At 36.8% G+C, this 22,241-nt stretch overlaps 1 protein-coding gene across 4 annotated transcripts; it reads left to right on the top strand.

Annotated features, from left to right (window-relative positions):
• The first annotated feature begins 4 nt into the window (after positions 1-4).
• On the top strand, positions 5-7,962 carry LOC128533695 (uncharacterized). Of its 4 annotated transcripts, none has more exons than XM_053507986.1 (8): positions 5-80; positions 361-443; positions 591-647; positions 1,605-1,667; positions 2,829-2,921; positions 5,696-5,825; positions 6,127-6,199; positions 7,011-7,962. In XM_053507986.1, exons 2-8 carry the CDS (start codon positions 392-394, stop codon positions 7,389-7,391), a joined length of 849 nt encoding a protein of 282 aa, XP_053363961.1. In that variant the 5' UTR covers positions 5-80; positions 361-391; the 3' UTR covers positions 7,392-7,962. The 4 variants fall into 4 exon arrangements, with proteins under 4 accessions (XP_053363961.1, XP_053363960.1, XP_053363959.1 ...); XM_053507985.1 differs by having other exon boundaries at positions 1,584-1,667; positions 5,717-5,825; XM_053507984.1 differs by having other exon boundaries at positions 1,584-1,667; positions 5,714-5,825.
• The last annotated feature ends 14,279 nt before the right edge of the window (positions 7,963-22,241 follow it).

Below are 22,241 nucleotides of genomic sequence, written 5' to 3'. Positions count from 1 at the left end.
AGAACAGCTTTCAACAGCACACAAGCTTTATATACACTTAAACTGAAAGTCCTGGAGAAAGGAGGACGTGACAGAAGGAGGTGCGTTGAAATAAAAATATATAATAGCGATAATAATAATTATCAATAAGATACATGCTGATGCGTGTGATGCATACTGTTGCTTTTTAGTTACTACTTTTGACTACTTTTCTAAAAAAACTAATGCAAATAATAGCAAAGCTATATTAGGCTAATATCAGGCAGGAAGTTTACATAATCGTTCGTTAATACACTACTTAAGTAAAAAATTTCTTGTTCCCTAATAATTATACAATAGAGAGAAAGGCATGTGTATGAACACATTGTTAATTATTTGCAGATCTGGTTTGGGTCCGAGTGAATGTTGAGAGATGAATATACTCATTTTTGTTTTGCTCCTAACGTTTACAATAGAGACCAAAGGTAGGTGCTGCTGTCTATCATAGCATGTGCACTTTTATACACACAGTAGGGGTATTTATTTATTTGTTTATTTTATTATTTTATTATTTTTTTAAGTAATGGGGTAATTTTTGTTTATGTAAATTCCTTGCTTTTATTCTTTTTTAGGGGAAAATAACAATGCTACCACTGTGGTGTCAACCTCAGATAATGGCTCAGCTTCAGGTATCACTTTTCGGTTACAAAAGTCAAATAAACTTTCATCGTTATTCAAAAAAACCATTTATCCTTTTAGTTTTTTTTTTACCAAATGTATTTATTTTCCTGTAATTCTGCTTCCATTCATGTGGAATAGTGAAAACCATAGCAACAAAAAGCTTCCTGTATAATTAGACCAATTCTAATATCAGTGTTATTGGGCAGAAAATGCACTTGAGTTAATTTGCAGTGTACTTTTATGTACATTATATTGTAGTAGTCAGTCTGTAGTCTTTGTTTCATGTACATGTTTTTTGTGTAAAAGCTAAAATTTTGGTCTGTTGTCTCAAACACAAATTTACACTCCAGTGTATTTCAAAAACAAAAGGAATGACCTTACCAGTACTTTTAGAAGATAACTAAATCTGCAAATCACTGTAGCATAAGAGCAATAAACTCTTGTAACTTGACTCTATTGGAGAATACAAGACTCCACTTCACCCATTATCTATTATTGTCCGAATGTAAATGTCAACATAAACCTTGTTAAATGTTGGCAAAACAGCAGTAGTTTTGATGATATTTTAGTTCAGATACTTCTCAAATAGAATTACTTAGAATTTTTTTTCCATCTTGTAGGCTACCTGGTTTATCCAATTAGCTTATTAATGCTCTTTTTGGGCTACACCCACTGTTCTATGTATGACTGTCAAAGCATCTTATGTGATACATACAGGGGTTCAGAGAAATGATAAATTTGAACATTTTAAATTTTAGGTGATCTTTGAAAGCAGTAGGTTTTCATTTTTTTTACTGTGAAAAGTTCCTGCCTACTTTCTATTTAACCACAATTTTCAATTTGATGAGTGAACATACTTACATTGCGGTGTGTCTCTCAGTTACATGCACAGTGTATTATAAATAAAAAGAGGAAACCTCACTAACTAACCAATCAAATTACAGACAGTTCATTCTCCTTTAAAGCGATCTCTTTCACCTCCACTGAGAGTCATGCATATAGCGCAACCAACACCTTAAATTCAACAAGTAAGTTTCACATTTCTTTCTAAATGCAAAGTTTTCTGAATGCAAGTTTTTTTATGTATATACTTAGTAACTCTTTGACAGATACTGTATTTACTATTGTCTTTCTAAATTTTCTTGTCAACCATAATACAATTGGCAGTTAATGTAATTGCTTCACTATTTTTCAATAAGTTATAGTAAGTAATAAAAATAGTGTACTAATTATTTCTCAGACCACAGTGCTATTGAATTCTCAGACTGAATTTGTGAAATGTTGGTCAATTTTCTGAAACAGCAAGTCTGACATAATCTCAACTGCAAGGCAAATTCCAGGTTAATATTTATCTAATAATTTCTACAATGCTTATGAGCTGTTAATTGTTCATACATTTAATATAACAGGGCACATCTGTACATCAGGAAAGACTTTTTGATAAATAATTAAAAAAAACAAACATTTGGGTCCAAACAATACATGCCATACTACAGTACAACCTTTTTAACACATTTAGATAATAATATAAAGAAAAATAAGATCTGAAATTCCAGTGATATTCAATTGATTTCAAACATAAGTATCTTTGGTATATTGCAAAAAAAAATTGATCTCACCAGTACTTTCAGAGCAGATTAAAATTGTCTGCAGATCACTGTCGCATAAGAGGAATAAACCCTTTTGGAACATGCCGCTATTGGAGAATAGAAGACTCCAATTCCCATCATATTTTATTGTCGTATAACCTAATTTTCAACATAAATTTCTTTTAATGGTAAAAAATAATAAAATAGTAAATTCTGATGCCATTTTAGGTCAGACAGGTCACAATTCATTTTAGCGAAAAATTTCTAGAACAGTGGTTCTCAACCCTGGTCCTGGAGAAACCAGGGACACTGTACATTTAAATGTTTTTCTTTTCTTTTTTTGACAGAACTTCTCAGTTGAAAAGTAGGGATTTAGAGAAATTATAAATTTTAACATTTTAAATTATTAGTTGCTCTTTATTTTTAAAGCAGTAATTGTTCAATTCAGAGCTTTGTTTGTCAGAGCAGAGGGTCTATGAAAGGTTCCTGCCTGTTTTTTACTTAACCATGATAAATAAACCTAAAGTTTAGATCAGTTACTTGCATAGTATGTTACATATTAAAAAGAAAACCTCACTAAACTAACCAATACTATTACAGGTAGTTCGGTCAGTGAAACCTTTACCTTCACTTCCTCCTCTAAGATGAATGCAACCACTTCATATAACACCAGTAAAGGAACTGAACAACCAAGTAAGTTTCACATTTTTTTTTTTTGAATGCAAATAAGTAAATTGTATGCATTTTCTTTTGACTGTTTATTCAAATATAACACAAATGACAGTTAAGGTATATGCTTCATCATTTTTCAACAAGTTAAAGAAAAGTGTATAAATTCTTTTTTTTTTTAAACACAGTGCTCCATATTTCCCTTTTTAATATTAGAATAGAAAAGACTGAGCTTGTCCAGGAGTGAGGTAAAACTGGTTTAGGTGTTTTTAAACCTCGGCAGAACAGATCTTAGGTAAAAATCAGAAGAACTTATAGAGGCTCTGTCAGGTTGCAGTGTCTGCAGATTGTTAAAAGCTGCACTGAGTTCTTTTATGGCTATGCTAGTCTTAGCATTTAGAGCACATACACTGTTAATGCAACAATGCATATGAATTTGCGTGGTACATAAAAGGGCCTTTAATTAATAATTAGTAATTTAAGATAAGCAGAGCAGTGAGAGGAAGCAGTGATGGAGACAGAGAAAAATACTTGGAAGGTTACTAAGGTCTTGTTCAGACTGCAGGCAAATTCATTTCACAGATCTGATCTTTAGGACTGACTGTCTACATTGCTCTTTGAAAGTGATCAGACCAGATTTGGCTCTGTTTAGAATGCTGTGTAGTTGTGGTTCGCCTTTTTGCTTGATCTTGAACCATGGATCCATATCCAAACAATGTGAGTGTGCGGACTTGAAATTCTGCATTGTCTTGCAAGGGATATAATAGACCATTTAAAATCCGAATTGAGTGGGTAAAGCATATAGACTTAAGCAACTATTTCACAATCTAATTTGAATCTAATGTGGCTGAAATCAGATCTGCAATTTTTTTTTACTGTTCAGAATACATGAAAGCAATCTCCAAACTGGATCAGCTACTGTAATTGGATTTGGACTGACAGTCTAAACAGTGTCAAAGGTATTATCTTAAAGGAGACATTCTTTGTTCCTTTAACATTTGCAAAAGTACAGTAAATGTAGTATAAGCTATTTATAAAGAGATCCCAAATGTAACAAATAATGTTAAATAATAAAGGATACAAACTACAGTAACAGTGACAAGCCTAAAGTTTAGTTCCATTTTTACTAGAAAAGTGCCATTTCAGAATCACATACTGTATGTTCAGTTCGCAGCATTAGCAAAAGTTTTTTTGCTTATATTGATACAAATAGATCAATCAGGAGGCAGAATGGTTGTGTAGTGTTTAGCACTGTGGCCTCAGACCCTCCAGGGTTAAGGGTTTGGTTCTGTGTGCATTCTCCCTGTCCTTGATGGGTCAGGTTTTCTCCCACAGTTCAAAGACATACAGATTAGGTTAACTGCCACTCCAAATTGCCTGTAGTGTGTGTGTGTGTGTGTGTGCTCTGTGAAAGATTGGAACCCTGCCCAGTGTGTACCCTACATCGTGCCCTGACTCTCCTGTCATAATAGGCTTGAGGCCTCCAACGTGACCCTGTTCACTGAATAAACAGTATACAATATGATAAATGGATCAAACAGGACTTCTCAAAAGTTCTATATGTACTGTATGAGTCTTATGCTCTCTTTTTACTTTTACATACACTGTGATTTATTCCTAGATTTATAACAGTATTAAAGTTCAACATTTTAATATGAAACAATATGTTATTTGGTAACATGTACTGTAAGAATAAAGGTGGGGGAGATTCATGAGCAGGCAGACAGCTATCATGTTATATTTTTCAGTACTGGAATTTAAGTTAGCATTTAAAACAACATGGCTGATGTCACATCAGATCAATGTAGTTGCAATAATGTGGGGTTTTAATAAAGGTGTAAACAACAGGCAAGATCAGGCAATGTACCATCAACAGTGTGAGGGCAAAGAAAAAAAATAGAAAAAAAAAATAACAAGCACACAAAAGCTTTGTTAATACATAGGTGATAGCATTAACTTACAATGAGGTTATGTTCAAAGTCTATTTAAATAGAGTGATGGTGATGAGGGACAAATGTGTTCAGTCAGAATGCCAGTGAATGTGACCAAGTGAGTGTGTGTTGGGTGTTGGATATCTTTGGTTGGCATAATTGTAGTCCATGGTTCTTGATGGGAGTTGGAGCTCTGGGTTAGCATTTCTAATTTTGTGACAGCTAAAATGTAAGATATGTTGTTGAAATTTCTTTACGTGGTTTGTTATGTAAACTGTAACCAGATGTGTGAACATGATGATTGTTGTAATTAATGCAGCTCTACTAAAATGTGAACTAGAGACATGGATGCTTAAAATTAACCAAAAAAATTACTCATGCATGCAGCCAATTAAAACAAACAAACAAACAAACAAACAAACAAACAAACAAACAAACATTCATTTGTTATAACAGCATTTAAAAAGAATATGTTATTACTTTGTGAAAGTAAAAGAAAAAGAAAAAAAAATCATTGGCTATTTTAAGAGGTTTTTATACCTTGCAAATGGCAACATTTAAAGATTCCCTAAAATTGTGTTAAATTTAGGATTATTTGAGATCTTAAATATGATAGTGAAAAGCAAGTGTTACAAAACTGATCAGAATACACTTTTAAATCAGCATTAGACAGGTTCTTCATTTTACACACACACACACACACACACACACACACACACACACACACACACACACACACACACACACACACACACACACACACACACTGTGCTTATCTTATCTTGGTTATTATTGTGACCAGTGTTTATTCAGTAACATTTGCTGGTTGCATTTTGTAACTTACATTTTTATGTATTTGTTTTAAAGTGATCCCCTATTTCTCAGAAGATCCCCTAAATTACTTGGACTTCAGGACAGTTCTCATATTTATGCTGGGAGTGATTTTTTCTACAGTTATTTTCTCTGTCGTGTTGTGCGTTGTGAGTGTCTGCATCAGGTAGAGTATTTTATTTCGAATTTTTGATTCAAATGTTCAAATGTTATGATCAGACTTTTGGGGGGTTAGAGGCCATGTTATTACAAGGGCAAAGGTTGGGATTTGGAAAATATTTCCATTACTGTACATTCTAAATTCATTATATTCTAATACATATTAAAAAGGGCTACGTTTAGAGACTATTCTCTTTACTATTACCTTTTTGGCACTGCTTTTAATAGTAATAATATTCCTGTACTGTACGTACAAAGTTTTACATATGTCTATTGTATATTGTTGTACTTTTTGTGTTTCTCTGCAGATGCAGAAAAACAGATGCAAACACTGACAAAGAAGGCATTATCTTAGAGGCTGTTAAAAGTGAACATGACCAAGTAAGATCTTATCTTAGATGACCCTATATTTTATCTTGTGCAAACCTCTAAAATGGCTGAGAGCAAACCCTCTTTCTATTTTTAAGCAAGAAAGCTAGCAATAAATAAATAAACAAATAAATAAATAAGCAAACAAACTTTTTTTTAACCAGTTGGTTATAATGAACTTTTAGTGCAACAAAGAACAAGTAGTTGTACTGTAAGTAAAGAGTACAGATACACATAATGCTGCTATAAAGTATCCGGGGGTAGATACAGTATACTTTTAACTAAGTCTGTAGATTCCTGCAGCTTCACCATGACACTCAAGACAGCTTAAATTGCCCTTAGATTTGATGTGTACTGTATATGGGCTATTATATTTAATCCAGAGTACCTTTTGCATACATAGCATATTATATGTAGTGACTGAGAAGATGAACATAAAATACAATCCAAGTGTCATAAAACATAATCAATGTGAATTGCCTTCGTGATAAATCAAGAAGAAACTAAAGTTTCCCTACTAACTGACTTAAGCTAAAAATGTCTATTAAAAAAAGGTATAAGTTGCGGAACCATAAGTTTTGTGTGACTTTAATAAAACAGCTTAATGGCAAGTATTGTACAGCTTTTCTGTGTTCTAACCAGCTGTCACTGGAAAGCAATGATTTTCTCAAAATTAAATGCATTATTTATGTCACATACTAGTAATAAGAGAAAATCTTTTTTTTGCCTATACCTATCAAATCAGTGGGAATAATAATAATAAAAAAATAGACTACTGCTGAAATGATCAAGCTTATTATTTTTCTTCCTTATTATTCTTTAGTCAGTGATGCAGTCTGATGAACACCAGGCAGATGAACAGGCCCCTCTTCAAGTACATTCTCCTGTCTCCTCAAACACATCTGCATTAAATGGTGGGACTGATGAGGAGATGAAGATCTTAGGAAAGGAGCAGACCGAAGGAATAGGAGTAGTAAATGAACTTGATTATGCCTCTATCAACTATTCACTGTTACAGAAAAAAGATGATGGTGGCTCGATGCCACAAAAAGTGGAGAGTGATTATGCAGAGATTCAGCTTAAAAAGCCGAGTGAAGGAGCAAAAGTTGAGACCTTGTCTGATGGAGAGAGGCAGGATGAACTGAAGCAGGATGGAGTGGATCAGGATTTAGACAGTGAAATGGTGAGCCAAAAGGATGTGTAGTTAAGGGAAATTAAGTTTTAAAGAAGTACTCATGGTTTACAGTACAGAAGGACAGTGAGAGTGACATTTTTATTGTGAATGATTGATTGTGTGAAGATTTAGCTATTTATGTTTTCAGTCACATTACTGTACATGTGCCCCAAATGCAGCATAAAGATTTGCATTGCTAATATGTCGACCAGATCTTTTTTTGTTTGTTTGTTTCTTTTCTGCTTTTCCTCAACACTGAGCAACCCACTTCCCCTATTTTTAAACCATTTACATATATCCTGTTGAAGGTCTTGAATTTAGCAGAGTTGAGCAACTGTTTCCTCCAGGTTAAAACTAGACAAAAAAAAAAAATAATAGCGGACTCTAATATATAGCAGTATTAAAAACCATTTAAAAAAACTAAAGAATACAATGTTACTTTTAAAATCATAGAATCATTGCAGGTCTAGAACAATTTTAAATTGGTTTTAAATGTTTTATACTGTAAATATTTACTTGTCATGTCTTGTTTATGAAGAATTCACTGATGATTGTGAGCATTTGAATTGCATAAAATAAAGCAACACTTTTATAAACTGAATTGTCTTTATGTACAGAATAAAGAAGTTTTGCTTGTGTGTACTGTATGTCCAAGTTGAATGCACCCAATACGTAGATACATAGAGTAACACTGCCCACTTCTGGCATAAATGGATATTGCCTTTTTGAAACTTAAAAAGAAAAAGAAAGAAAAAAAAACAGATATGAGAATGGCCAATAGACCAGTTAGATTGCTATTTAATAGTACATGGAAGATGCTTTCATTATAGACTATAAATTATGTATCCACAGGAATTTTACCATAATAATACATTTTTCCTGTAAACTCCAATTTTGAGCCCAGAAAACATCAGTAGCTATATTTATATGAACACTGATGTTTCACTCATAACTGGAACAATAGACCAGTTACAATGAAAATGTTTCATCTAAAGAACACAGTCAGAACAGACTGGGCCAATACATCCTAATCAGAATTCAGTTTTAATCAGAATGAGAGATGTGGTGTAAACCTTTGATAGGTACTGTAATTTGTTCAGCAAGAAAATATTTGCCATGTAAATAATTTAATAATTATAATTAAATTGTCTCCCTCTTATATATTCTTTCTATGCATGTTTGTTCCACATGGGAGTAACATAAGATGACAGTTTCCATGAGGGAAAGTTTAGCTGGATTTCCTGATCAGTAAACTTCATGGGAACAACTCTCTACCACCAGTCTTTCCTTCAAACTTTATCCTGGCTTCTATGATCCTGAAAAAAGGGGCACCGACATATCTTGTATTTTCTAGGCACCCTATTACCCTAAATTATTGTAACCAGTCATAAGGCAGGATTTATTGGATAAGGTGAAAAGTATAACCAGCACGAGTACAAGTCACACAATGTAAGATTTCATTCAGTCACATTTAGCTTTGATTACAGTACACAATGTGGTGGCCAGTTTATGCGTAAAATGATTCCTCATACTCCCAGAACCAATCTTTTATATTGAGTCCTGCAATATGACTGTGCCATCTGAGAAAAAAAAAACTATGTGATAACCTGGTCAATTAGTGGACTTCATTTTATTAAATTATTAATTATCAATTATTATTACGCTCCCTAGCAGATTTAAGTCTTTCTCTCATTAATCAGTGGTTTTCTTATGTCCACACAGATGATTAGTCATAGTTCACATTTCTTGTGTGTATAGAAATGCTCTTACTTTCACAATTAAACATAACTATCGTTTACCAAGTGTCCTTTTGCCCAGACAGTGTACAGTATTATGAAAGCTGTATATAGCGCCGCCTATCAGTCAATTTTGCGTAGTGGCCACTACAGGTATTGCAACAAAAAATCCCCCAGCGGCCCCCCAAAATATTTTTTTCTCCTATAGACCACATTGATAAAAGAGGGGTATATAAAAGTGTTGACGTGACATCATCAACACCAAACACGTCTAATTTTAAACCATGGAGCTTTGAATTTTGTAAATAATAATAATTTTAAAAAATCCAAGGAAAGCCCCTTTTTGTGCATGTCACCGCTGTGCACAAATGTTCTTGCTCTGCCACGGGAACGAGCTGGCTGGCGAGTTTCTACCATATAAAGCGAAAACTATATTAAGCACATAAATGGCTATATCAATATCAATAGGCTGTGCTTGGATATATATTTATATTATATTATTTATTTGTTAGCTCTTATTTTATTTTCACTTTACTGATAGATTGAGTTTTGGATATACCTTCACTATACTATAATTTTCTAACGTTACTGGAAGCCAGCGGCCTAGGTGGCGGTTGGATACGTCCACCCAGTTTTATAAAGACTTTTAAAGATTCCCCCGTCTTTTAAGGGGTAAAATAATTCAGATGAGCAGCATCCCATCTGTAGTGCCAGCTAGATACAGTGAAACCTTGGATTACGAGAAAAAGAGTGTGTGTGTGTAAAAAACTGTTGGCTCAGTTGTGATGATGTGACGCTCGGCGTCAAAACAAGAAGCGCATGCTGTCATGCACACTCGGTCCGTGACTGGCACTAGGACCTGGGAGTTGTACAGTCGCGACACAGGATCACGCGGTTCTGTGCTCCGATTCAGACACAGCTCACTCATACAATGAATTCAACTAAGCTCGACACCAAACTGTACCACTTACAGCAGGGAGGGTCGTCCGTGAGCCGTTACTCTTGCCGTCCAGACCACCTGGGGAGATGCCGTGCTCCGGACAACCTGCTACGAGGGACTGGTCTCCTGCATTAAGGACGAACTAGCCGGACGAGAATTGCCCGCGAGGCTGCAGGGTCTTATTCAATTGGCCCTTCGGATAGACCAACGCCTGCTTTCTTGCCCGAAGCCAGCCTCTCGGACCCTGCTGTCCACCACGTCATCGCCATACTACACCATGCCCTGCACCTCAACCTTTCTTACCCATGCTCCGGTTCCTGAAGCCTGACCTACCTTCACCCTGTGAAGGCCTGTCGGATCTCCACCTCCCGCCGTGGTTGACATAGGAGCCGGGGAACCCATGCAACTAGGATGCGCCTCCTTGACTGCTGCAGAACGGGAGCGGCGGTTTAAAGAAGGGCTCTGCGCCTATTGTGGGTCGGCGGCGCACCACCGAGCTATTTGTCCACTTCGGCCGGGAAATGCTCAAACCCGGTGAGAAGTGGGGGGGTTTCACCGGGTCATCTCTAACTCTCCTCCACCTTGACCGATTCCTCCCATCTCATGGTTCAAGTACACCTCCAATTTGGCCCCAAACAAGTTAGAAGTAATGTGTTCATTGACCCCGGTGCTGCAGGTAACTTCATTGACTTCTCTTATGCCAAAAAAACTGGGGGTAAAACTCAAGGGGTTATCCCAGCCTGTTCCTCACCGATCATACAACCTAGCAATAGACCTCCAGCCAGGAACTGTCCTGCCTTGCGGCCAACTTTACTCATTGTCATCCACAGAGATGCAGGCAATGGAGGAGTATGTAACCAACGCTCTGCTACGGCACCATCCGGCCCTCCTTCTGGCCTGCTGCCATGGGGTTTTTCTTCGTAAAGAAGAGGGGCGGCAAACTTCGTCCATGTGTCGACTATCGGGGGCTCAACAATATCACTATCAAAAACCGACACCCGTTGCCTCTTACCAACTCAGCCCTGGACGCTCTCTCTGGTACCACCATTTTTACAAAGTTGGACCTCGGAGCGCCTACAACTTGGTGCGCATCAGAGAGGGCGATAAGTGGAAGACGGCTTTCTTCACCCCTATCGGACACTATGAGACCCTTGTAATTCCATGCAATGCCCCCGCACACATCCAGCACGTCAGGGTGATTCTAAAGAGATTGCTCGCCCACCAGCTGTACTGTAAGTTGGAGAAGTGCGCTTTTCACGAGCACTCCACCACGATCCCGGGTTTTGTCATCTCGCCCCAGGGTGTGGCCATGCACCCGCAAAAGCTAGAAGTTTGTGTCATTGGCCCCTACCCAAGACCCTTAAGCAACTTCACCGGTTTCTCGAGTTTGCAAATTTTTATCGTCGCTTTATCCGGGACTACAGTACAGTTGCCGCGCCCCTGACCGCCTTGACTCGCCCATCAGCTCTTCCTTTCTGACTCAACACCACCGCCATTTCTGCTTTCAAGAAGCTCTGCTCCCGTTTCACTACCGCTCCAATCCTTCTCCATCCCGATGCCAGCAAACCATTCGTTGTGGAGGTGGACGCTTCAGATGTGGGCGCTGGAGCTGTTCTATCTCAACAAGGTTCAGATCAGAAATTACATCCATGTAGTTTCTTCTCCAAAAAATTAGATCCCACTCAGCAGCGATACGGAGTAGGGGACCTCACACTGCTGGCCGTAAAGTGGGCTTTGGAGGAATGGCTTCACTGGCTCCAGGGTGACAGGGAGCCATTCATCTTCTGGACTGACCATCAAAACCTAATCACCATCCAGAACCTGAAACACCTAATCCCCACACAGGCGCGGTGGGCGTTGTTTTTTGAACATTATAATTTCCACCTCTCGTACTGCCAGGGGTATAAAAACACCAAAGCCGATGCCCTCTCTCGTCAACATGAGATAAACGTCCCGGGTGGACCTCACGTCTGTCCTTTCACCTTTGAAGATAATCGCACCACTACAGTTGGACCTGGAAACGAGGGTCTGCCAGACCACAGAGGCCGAACCGGCAGGTGTGCTGCCTGGACGCCTCTTTGTGCCCAACAACATGAGGTCAAAAGTCCTCCAGTGGGGTCACTCCTCCCCCATCTCGAGAGATCCGGGCACGCGATGCACTTTCCAGTTCCTTTGACGCGACTTCTGGTGGCCATCCATCGCCCAATATCGCCGCCGACACCCTCCGGGACGATTGTACCACGTAGGTGATAAGGTATGGCTCTCCACAAAAAATCTCCACCTTCACAACGAGTCTAGGAAACGATTACCCAGATTCATTGGCCCTTACCACATCCCGCTCCCGATCCACCCGGTATTTCACATATCTCAACTCAAACACTTTCCACCTTTTCTATAATTACACCAAGCCCCCCAGCTGCTCCTCCCCAGATCATTGACGGTGGTCCCGCCTGCACTGTGTGCCGAATTCTCGATTCGTTTTATCCTCGACCCTAAACTTATTCAAGACTACTGTTGTTGGGTATCCTCCACCTCAGGACCATCAGGAGCCGGTCCTGGATAGGGGGTACTGTTATGCGCACTCTCTCCGCAACTGGCATTAGGACCTGGAAGTAGTACGGTCGCGACACAGGAAGCATAAAAGGAGACAAAATGGCGCATCACATCGCTCAGTCATTGAGTTCGCCAATGCTGGTTCCGACGCAGCGCTTCCTAATCATGAGTACTCACCTTTTTGGGTTTTCTCTTCCTGACAAGTGTGTGTTGTTAGAACGCAGGTTTAATTGTGTAAACTCTTGCTCTCGTACGGAGAGAGTTTTAATAATAATAAGCGTGGTAATTCTGCCGACTCGCGCTACTTCCGTGTTTGGGCTAACTGCGGTTAGTTTGTGACACATGCGTGATACATGATACTAGGTGCTCGTAAACCAAGACTTGCTTGTTTTCCAAATCAAAATTGATAAAAAATCTTTGCTCATCTTGTGGAACTCGCAAACCGCATTACTCATAATCCAAGGATTCACTGTACTTTAGAATGCATGCACTGCAATTAACCTTTGCAATCTTACTACCACAATAACAAATATTTTCTAAAACATTTAATTTTAAAAATAATTTATCAAAAGCAGGTAAAACTCGCATGTACTGTAGGTTACCTCAGTAGCGATAATGTTAGTGGACTTTAATTCTACATATACCCAGCCTATGTTCAATGTGTCTTACTGCTTTATTGTTTTAATGACATAATCTCTAACAGCCTAAATAAGTAAAGCTGTTTGTTTTAATCAGGCAGTGTATGTCTCATAAACAAATACCTTTATCTTATCTTAACGCTTGCTGCCTGAAAATGTGCCAAATTTAATATAAATAAGAAGTTGATTAGCTGTTAGGGAACTAACAGGCAGGCATTCCTAGTAATTCTATAAACTCCACTTTTTATGGGAAGTCTAACTGCAAAAAAGATTTTTCTTACAGCAGTCTTTACTAACAAATAATATTCAGGCTGCACCACTGTTGATTATAACTGATCACTCTAGCAAATGTTGTACTGAATTTTGTCTCAAAACAGGATGTGGGCTGGTTGGCACACCTTTAGCGTAAATATTAGAATCTCTAACCGGAATGCCTCTTTCTTCTCTTTGTTTTCTGTAAGGTTGCTCATGCAAATTTACCACACTGAGGAGTTCTCCTTTGTTAGATTTTTTTTCCCATTTATTTGAGGGGTTCACTTTGACAAAACACTGGTTTTGACTGCTTTTTAGGAATTGTAATGTACTTTTTATCCTGCAAAAACTTTTCTGATAAGTTGACAAAACACCTACTACATTGATCTTTCATGCTAATGCATTATGGATGGCAACATTTTATTTAAACTGTGGCAAGTTTCAATGCATTAGTTAGAATGTTCGAAGTATTAAATTTTGAATATACAGTACATGCATTGTACTGTACATTGAGATTTCTATAAATATTACAACATTTACTGTATGTCTTGGATGACAGCTAATATTGTAATTTATGCATTAATATTATAATGCATTATAATGCATTAATATTATATATTTGTAAAGGTGCAAGATTCTGAAATGAAATTGGACAATAGTATTTTGAATGAACAAATTTTGTTTGTTAGTTTACCTAAATATCTATTTCTGCAGAAACAAGTTTCATATCAGCAGTTTAACTGAGAGGCTTTTACCTTGAAAGTGAGTCATTTGCAGCTGCAACATATCAAATATGATTATGTGATGCATTCATGCATGAGCAGAATGGATGCACCCAAGTTTCTGAGAAGCAGAATTTGAAATGAAAATGTCTTCTATTTCTAAAGCAACCAGATGACACCATAAAATACATGTGTTCAGTGTGGAACTCTGTCTTCCCTGGGGTTTGTATTGTTTTGTAATAAAATTCTATTGAAATTTTGTAAAGTACTTTACTTTTTTCAGATAATTATTGAAGTAAGGTATAATAATAATAATTAAAATAATAATAATAATTATAATAATAATAATTGAACCTATTACAGGTGATATGGTTACTCTAATGTCATTGTCTTATTGAAAACACTTTCAGTTTCATAAATTTATGAGTACATTTTAAAAACATGTCCTAAAACCTGACAAGATACTAATATCTCACAAACATAAGATAATCTTCAGCATTTTTTTTGTAATAATCCCTCATTCGTGATAAATTCCACAGAATTGGAATGACCCAGGTTTAAATCCCATGAATGCCAAGTTGTCCTGTTAGGCCCTTGAGCAAGAATGTTTATTTATTATTTATTTGTATAATAAAATGCAAAACATTGAAAGTCACTCTGGATAAGAGTGTCTGGCAAATGCATAAATGTAGTTTTGCATAGGTGAATATTACCATTTCTCTCAAACATGTTCACAAATCAGTCTAAATGTGTGATAGTGACCACTTCTGCTTTGCTGAGATAATCCATCCCACCTTACAGGTGTGCCACATCAAGATGCTGATCTGACATCATGAGTAGTGCACAGGTGTACCTTATACTGCCCACAATAAAAGGCCACCCTGGAATGTGCAGTTTTGTCTCACAGCAAAATGCCACAGATGCCACAAGCATTGAGGGAGCATGCAATTGGCATGCTGACAGCAGGAATGTCAACCAGATCTGTTGCTCGTGCATTGAATGTTCATTTCTCCACCATAAGCCATCTCCAAAGGCGTTTCAGAGAATCTGGCAGTACATCCAACCGGCCTTACAACCGCAGACCACGTGTAACCACACCAGCCCAGGACCTCCACATCCAGCAGGTTCACCTCCAAGATCGTCTGAGACCAGCCACTCAGACAGCTGCTGAAACAATTAGTTTGAATAACCAAACAATTTCTGCACAAACTGTCAGAAACCGTCTCAGGGAAGCTCAACTGCATGCTCGTCGTCCTCATCGGGGTCTTGACCTGACTCCAGCTCGTCGCCGTAACAGACTTGAGTGGGCTCACATTCGATGGCATCTGGCACGTTGGAGAGGTGTTCTCTTCACGGATGAATCTCGGTTTACATTGTTTAGGGCAGATGGCAGACAGCGTGTGTGGCGTCCTGTGGGTGAGCGCTTTGCTGATGTCAATGTTGTGGATCGAGTGGCCCATGGTGGTGGTGGGGTTATGGTATGGGCAGGCATCTGTTATGGATGAATAACACAGGTACATTTTATTGATGGCTTTTTGAATGCACAGAGATACCGTGATGAGATCCTGAGGCCCATTGTTGTGCCATACATCCATGAACATCACCTCATGTTTCAGCAAGATAATGCACGGCCCCATGTTGCAAGGATCTGTACACAGTTCTTGGAAGCTGAAAATGTCCCAGTTCTCGCATGGCCAGCATACTCACCGGACATGTCACCCGTTGAGCATGTTTGGGATGTGCTTGACCGGCGTATACGACAATCTGACAATCTGATAAACTCTATGTGAAGAAGATGTGTTGCACTGCATGAGGCAAATGGTGGTCACACCAGATACTGACCGGTTCTAAATCCCCAGACCCCCAATAAAGCAAAAAACTGCACATTCCAGGGTGGCCTTTTATTGTGGACAGTATAAGGTACACCTGTGACCTACTCATGATGTCAGATCAGCATCTTGATGTGGCACACCTGTGAGGTGGGATGGATTATCTCAGCAAAGCAGAAGTGCTCACTATCACACATTTAGACTGATTTGTGAACAATGTTTGAGAGAAATGGTAATATTGTGTATCTGGAATGAATTTTAGATCTTTAAGTCCATCTCATGAAAAATCGGAGCAGAAACAAAGGTGTTGCGTTTATATTTTTGTTGAGTGTATTTCACATTGAGTCCCACATGTACATGTCTGATTGTCTTTCTGTGCAGAACTTTCAGCCAAAAGCAAAGAAATTAAATTTGTAAGGTTGAGTATCTTATGCCTTGTTCACGGGACATAACTGTTCATAACATCAGTTTTGGTCAACATATTGGTTTAATTTATGTTGCAGCTTAAATATGTAAGTAGTGCAAAAGGTTCAATAAATTCTGTCCGGCAGTCGATTGAAGACACATACACAGTTTGACGCATGCACAGTACGCTGTCAAAACTTGCGGTTTCTAATCTGGCACAAAACCTGCTCATAACTTTATCTCTACTTACTGTAACATTTTTATTTCATTTTCATTCATTTTATTAAATTCTATCCAGCCAGTTTTGCATGTGGTTGTGGCAAATTATGGCTGGACAGACAGACTGACTGACTGACATAGACAGAATTTTTTTTTTTCTAAGGCTGGTTTCATGTCCTTCAATGTGTGAAATGTAAAGACATCATTGAAAGTTCTAACCAATGTACAGACAAAAATCTTTTTATTATTTATATAGATCTAGAGAAACAAAAGTGATCGGGGGCTCAAATTTCAAGTATGAGAAAGAAAGACAAAAATTGACAAATTCATGCTCCAGCAGCGCTCACTCTAAAGCTAACATTTTTTTATTTAAAGAAGAAAGTTCTTTTTCTTCCCCAAGAACAAAGTTTACTTTGTTATGTGACACCAGAAAAGTGTTATACTGTCAGGCTAAAAATGAATATGGAACAGATAATCCACTTGATATAAATATCAACATTGTTTATAAGCAATAACTGTTATCGAGCAAATAGTTGCTGTTCACTGAGATTAATGATTTTTTTTTTAAATACTCAAATATTCTTCAGTTTATTATCCACGAATGAACAGAAATCAAGAACTCAAAAAATTCTAACAAATATAATACCCATGATGAGTTTGGTTTTGTTTCTTCAGATACTCCAGATGCTCCACTAGGTGTAAACATCAGTCCTAAATTAACCGTACTCACAGAGGGAGACCATCTTATACTCACATGCACAGTGCAAAACAACAATCCAGTAGTGGAAATGCAGTCCTACAGATGGTACAAAGATGGTCAAGAGATTTATCAACAAACAGAAAATACATTCACTTGCCAAGTGTAACACGAAGTTATCAGTGTCAGGCCAGAAATTAGTAGGAGAGACCATGTCTACCCACACTGCGCAAGTATATGTGGAGTGTAAATGTGAAATATGAAATATGACATGTGAAATATTATGTTTAGCAATATTTCACTTAATACTAATCCTACATTACATTAACAAAAAGACAGATTGGTATATGGATAAGTGGGCAAAAACTGTTAAAGTTTCAGTCATCAGTTTTCTTAGGTTAAAATCTGAAAATACTGTATAGCTGTAACTTGTTGAAATGCTGAATATTAATGCAGCATAAATATTTGCATTACTAGAATGTAAATCAGAAATCTTTTTTATTTGTTTGTTTCTTTTCTGCTTTTTTTTTTCCAAAACACTGAACAACTCACTTCCTCTATTTTTAAACTATGTACAGTACATATGTCCTGTTGATGGCCTTGAAGGTACTAAACCAGGATCGAGTAACTGTTTACGCAAAGGTTCAAATATAATTTTTGTTGGCAAAAATGTAAGTACAATGCTAAAACAAAGAAATCAACAGACTCTAATCAGTATTGCAATTTATAAAAACCCTTAAGTTTTTAAAATTTATTTATGTGATGACTGTGAACATTTTAAAACTTTTTATTGTTTTATACTGTAAATATTAACTTGTGTTGTCCATAAAGGGTTTACCAATGATTGTGGACATTTGAATTGAATGAAATAAAGTAACGCTCTTATCAATTTAGCTGTCTTTGTGTATACTGTAGAATGAAGAACTTTTGGGGGTGTGTATGTCCAAGTTAAATGCACCTAATAAAGAAGTCTCTGAATGTAGATACACAGAGTAACACTGCCCACATATGGCGTAAATGGCTTTTATCTATTTAAATCGATTTTAAAACAGAAGAAAATTGGCCACACAAATTTAGTCACGTGATTATTATGAACAGATCAATTTAATTGCTGTCTGTTTAATAATATATGAAGTATGCTTCCATTGTGGATTATAATGATAACATTCTTGTAAAGCTCAGATCAGTAGCTATATTTATATGGACCATGAATTTTCATTAATAACTGGAATAATAGACCAATCAGAATAAAAATGCATCATCTAAACAGCTCAGTCAGAACAGACTGGCCCAATCCGACGTGATCTCAATTCATTTTTTATATGGAATGAGAGAGGTGGTATAAACCTTTGATACTGTAGCTAAGCTGTTCAATGGGAAAAGATTTGCCATGTAAACACTTGACTGAATTGTTTGTTTCTTATTGGAATGAAGCACTTCTAGTGCTTTCTGTTTCTAGATTTCTTTTATTATTCAAAAACAGTTCATTCTATTCTGGAATTTCAGATCAACAAAGTATGTATGTATGTATGTATGTATGTATGTATGTATCTATCTATCTATCTATCTATCTATCTATCTATCTATTATATAATGGCTTCAGCGTGTAAGAAAACTTTTTACCTTGATGATATCCAAGCAGTAATGAAACAGTGGGATAAGTGCCTTAGTGTAGAAGGGTATTATATTCAAAAAGAAATGGTAGTTTTTACTCTTATGACCGTGTTCTGTGATTCTGCACAATCAAAAGTCTTGGTTTGCCACCCCTCATCATTTTGATCACATCCATTCTGTTCAGACTACCAGATGTTTTCAATGCATGCATGTGTTATGGCCTTATTGAGGCGAAGGTAAACTTACGGTATTACAGTTTTTCTCAGTTGCTTAGGTGCTTTTCTCACATCACTATTAACATTTCCACAGCAAATAGTGTATTTCTCAAAACAATTGGTGCAAACTGCAAAACCTAGTGGATAACCAGCAAAAGCAGGTCACTTGCTCAAAATCGATAATCCATTCCTTAAAAGCAAGTATTCATGTCAATGAAACTGCCAGTGTCATCAAAATGAGAAGTCTTGATACCGTCTTTATGAACAAGATAGTCAAATGGCTTTGTCATGTTTTCATTATGACAGTTTACAGTCTTCTCTCAGTGTTTTCCAATGCAAAAAAGGTCAGAACTCGGTACTCAACACTACCTGAAAATACTCAAGACAGCACTACTGTATACACTTTTTGTACAGCCATTTGATGTAAAATCTACAGTAAAGTTAGACATTCCTGTAGTTAGGGAAGTAAGAGAGAACAAGACACTGAATACATATGTTTTAAATTTTTACTGTGTAGGCTGTTTGTAAACCTACAACATTGTGCAAAAGAAAAAAAAAACTCTACAGTCACTTATGTAGAATAAACATAAGGAACACCCTTTTGGTAGAGCTGTGCACAAATGTGAACAATATAACAGTACATATTGTAACTGAACATATGTAAATCATTCTGGCACATCCAGACGTTCGTGTCTGTCTGGCCACATATTTTCAATTGTTCAATTTAAGAGACATTTCCAGGAAAAAATTATAAAGAAAGGTATAAAATTTGCTTGACAGAATTTGATAACTAATTCAATCATTTTGTATGTAATGACTCAAGCAATGAAATGAAGACTATTACATTTTTTTTAAATTGCTTAGACACTAAAATTAAAACTTTCTCACAATTAACAAATCCTTATACTCAAGGAGCAAAACACCGGCCTAAATTTGCACAACTGTAAGCACATTTTAGGAAGACCTAGAGGAGGGGGAGGACAGCACAAAGACAACCAAACCTGTGTAACGAAATTCGTGCCACAATTGTGGGCCATGTAATAAAACACGGACTAACACTGAGGGAGGCTGAACTGAGAGTACAGCCTAACCTAAGCAGGAACACGGTGGCATCAATAGCTCGGACACAGGTGAGAAACTTATCTTCTGTCAACAGAAAATCCATATCTTACTGCATGTACTATATCAACCCGTTTGGTATGTATTTATGTTTCATTTTACAGTAAGCTAGATGTATTTTGTTTGCCCAACATAGGATTGAACGTCGAGAACACCAAGAAGGGAGGCGCCCTATATTTACACAGGAGCAAGAAAAAGAGATCATGAACCTCGTTTTGGACAATAATGCAATCAGACTTCGAGAAATTTAAGCCCATATTGTCAATGTTTACCAAATTTTCAATAATGTGGTCTCTCTGCAGGTCTCTCTGTCAACAATAGGCCGTATTCTTAAAAACCATCAAGTTGTGATGAAACAATTGTATAAAGTGCTATTTGAAAGAAATTCAGACAGGGTGAAAGTCCTGCGGCATGAATTTGTGGCAGTATGTTTTGTTCACTGACTGTAGTATTGTGTACTGCACACATAACCTTTTTACACTACACTGTAAAAAAAAATCCTGTTAATTTACAGTAAACAGCTGGCAGCTAGATTTTCCGGCTTTGAGCTGTAATTTTACAGCGCATGTACTGTAATATGGAATGGCAGTTTATTACTGTGAATTATTTTACAGTACTGAACTGTAAAAATATATGATGTACAGTAAAACACTGTAATTTATTGGTTAGCATTATAATGTTTTAGTATTTATTAGGTTATATTATAAAATTATTTTTATTTATGTTATATTTATGTTATTTATGATTTAAATTTTATTTCTTAATTTCTTAAACAAATTGCTTTGACAAAAGATGGCCTTAAATATTTAGACTTTTATTAAAGCCAAAATACATTAACATTGTTTCCACTTAACAAATAAGTGGACATTAAATAATTGACAAAATACAAAATACTTGTTCTCAACATGTAAAATAGCAGCATACTGAAATCCTGTGAATTTAAACAAATATATTGTTGCAAAAAGTGCTGTTACTTCAGATTTCACATGAACATTCAACTGCAGAACACTGCACTGACTTTGCATAAACAACACTTCCACAGACTTCGCATGAACACTCAATTGTAGAATACTGCACTGACTTCAAATGAACACCCTATTGCAGACCATCACACTGACTTTGCATCAAAACACCCATAGGCAGAGCACAGCACTGACTTTAGATCCAAAACAGGATGTTAAAAATGTGCTTGTATTACTGAACAAAGCCCCACTCAAAGTCCAAAAGATTTTTTATCAGGGTTGCTACTTGGACATTTACAGTTGCAGTCTTGTTATGGACAAGTTTCCCTGTCTTTTTGGAGATCACCTTCACCTGGCTGGCTTTGCCATTCTCTCAGGATTCAAACCAACAAAGTGCCTAAAAGGTAATGTAGAAATAACATACATAAGGCTTGGTAAGTCATGATGAATTTTATATAAGACTATTTGAAGATGTTTACTTATGATAATGACCTCTGTGTATATTGATTATGAAAGAATGATCTCATTTCAGAGTCCTGACTGACACCTGTGCCGGATGTTAAAAACCACCTTGGAATCAAATGAAACACAATATGTGCACGAACTACCTGCATGATCTGGAAATGTCTGCCATATGAGTAGTGTAACAATTTTAAAAAGTGTATTGATAAAGCACTACATAAATAAAAGAGACTTATATTAAATATGGATAATATATTTTTTCAAACATAATATGTATGAGAACAAATATTACATTATGGTGGTGAGTGGTTTATGTCATTGACAGTTCATTGACAGACACTTCCTGTTAAACCATAGCACAATTTATATTAAATGACAAGTTTTTAACAGATCTGGGAAATAAGGCACACTTTTAAAACAATATTTACCTTTGTACAAACTCCAGGGTCCTTAAAGCTTCCTCTTGGTACTGTAGATTAAAGACATAGTAAGTGGAAAAAACAGCAGCTAGGCCTGT

The sequence above is a fragment of the Clarias gariepinus genome, chromosome 11, assembly GCF_024256425.1.
Source record: "Clarias gariepinus isolate MV-2021 ecotype Netherlands chromosome 11, CGAR_prim_01v2, whole genome shotgun sequence".
NCBI classification, from domain to species: domain Eukaryota; kingdom Metazoa; phylum Chordata; class Actinopteri; order Siluriformes; family Clariidae; genus Clarias; species Clarias gariepinus.
This window is presented reverse-complemented; position numbering and strand designations above follow the sequence as displayed.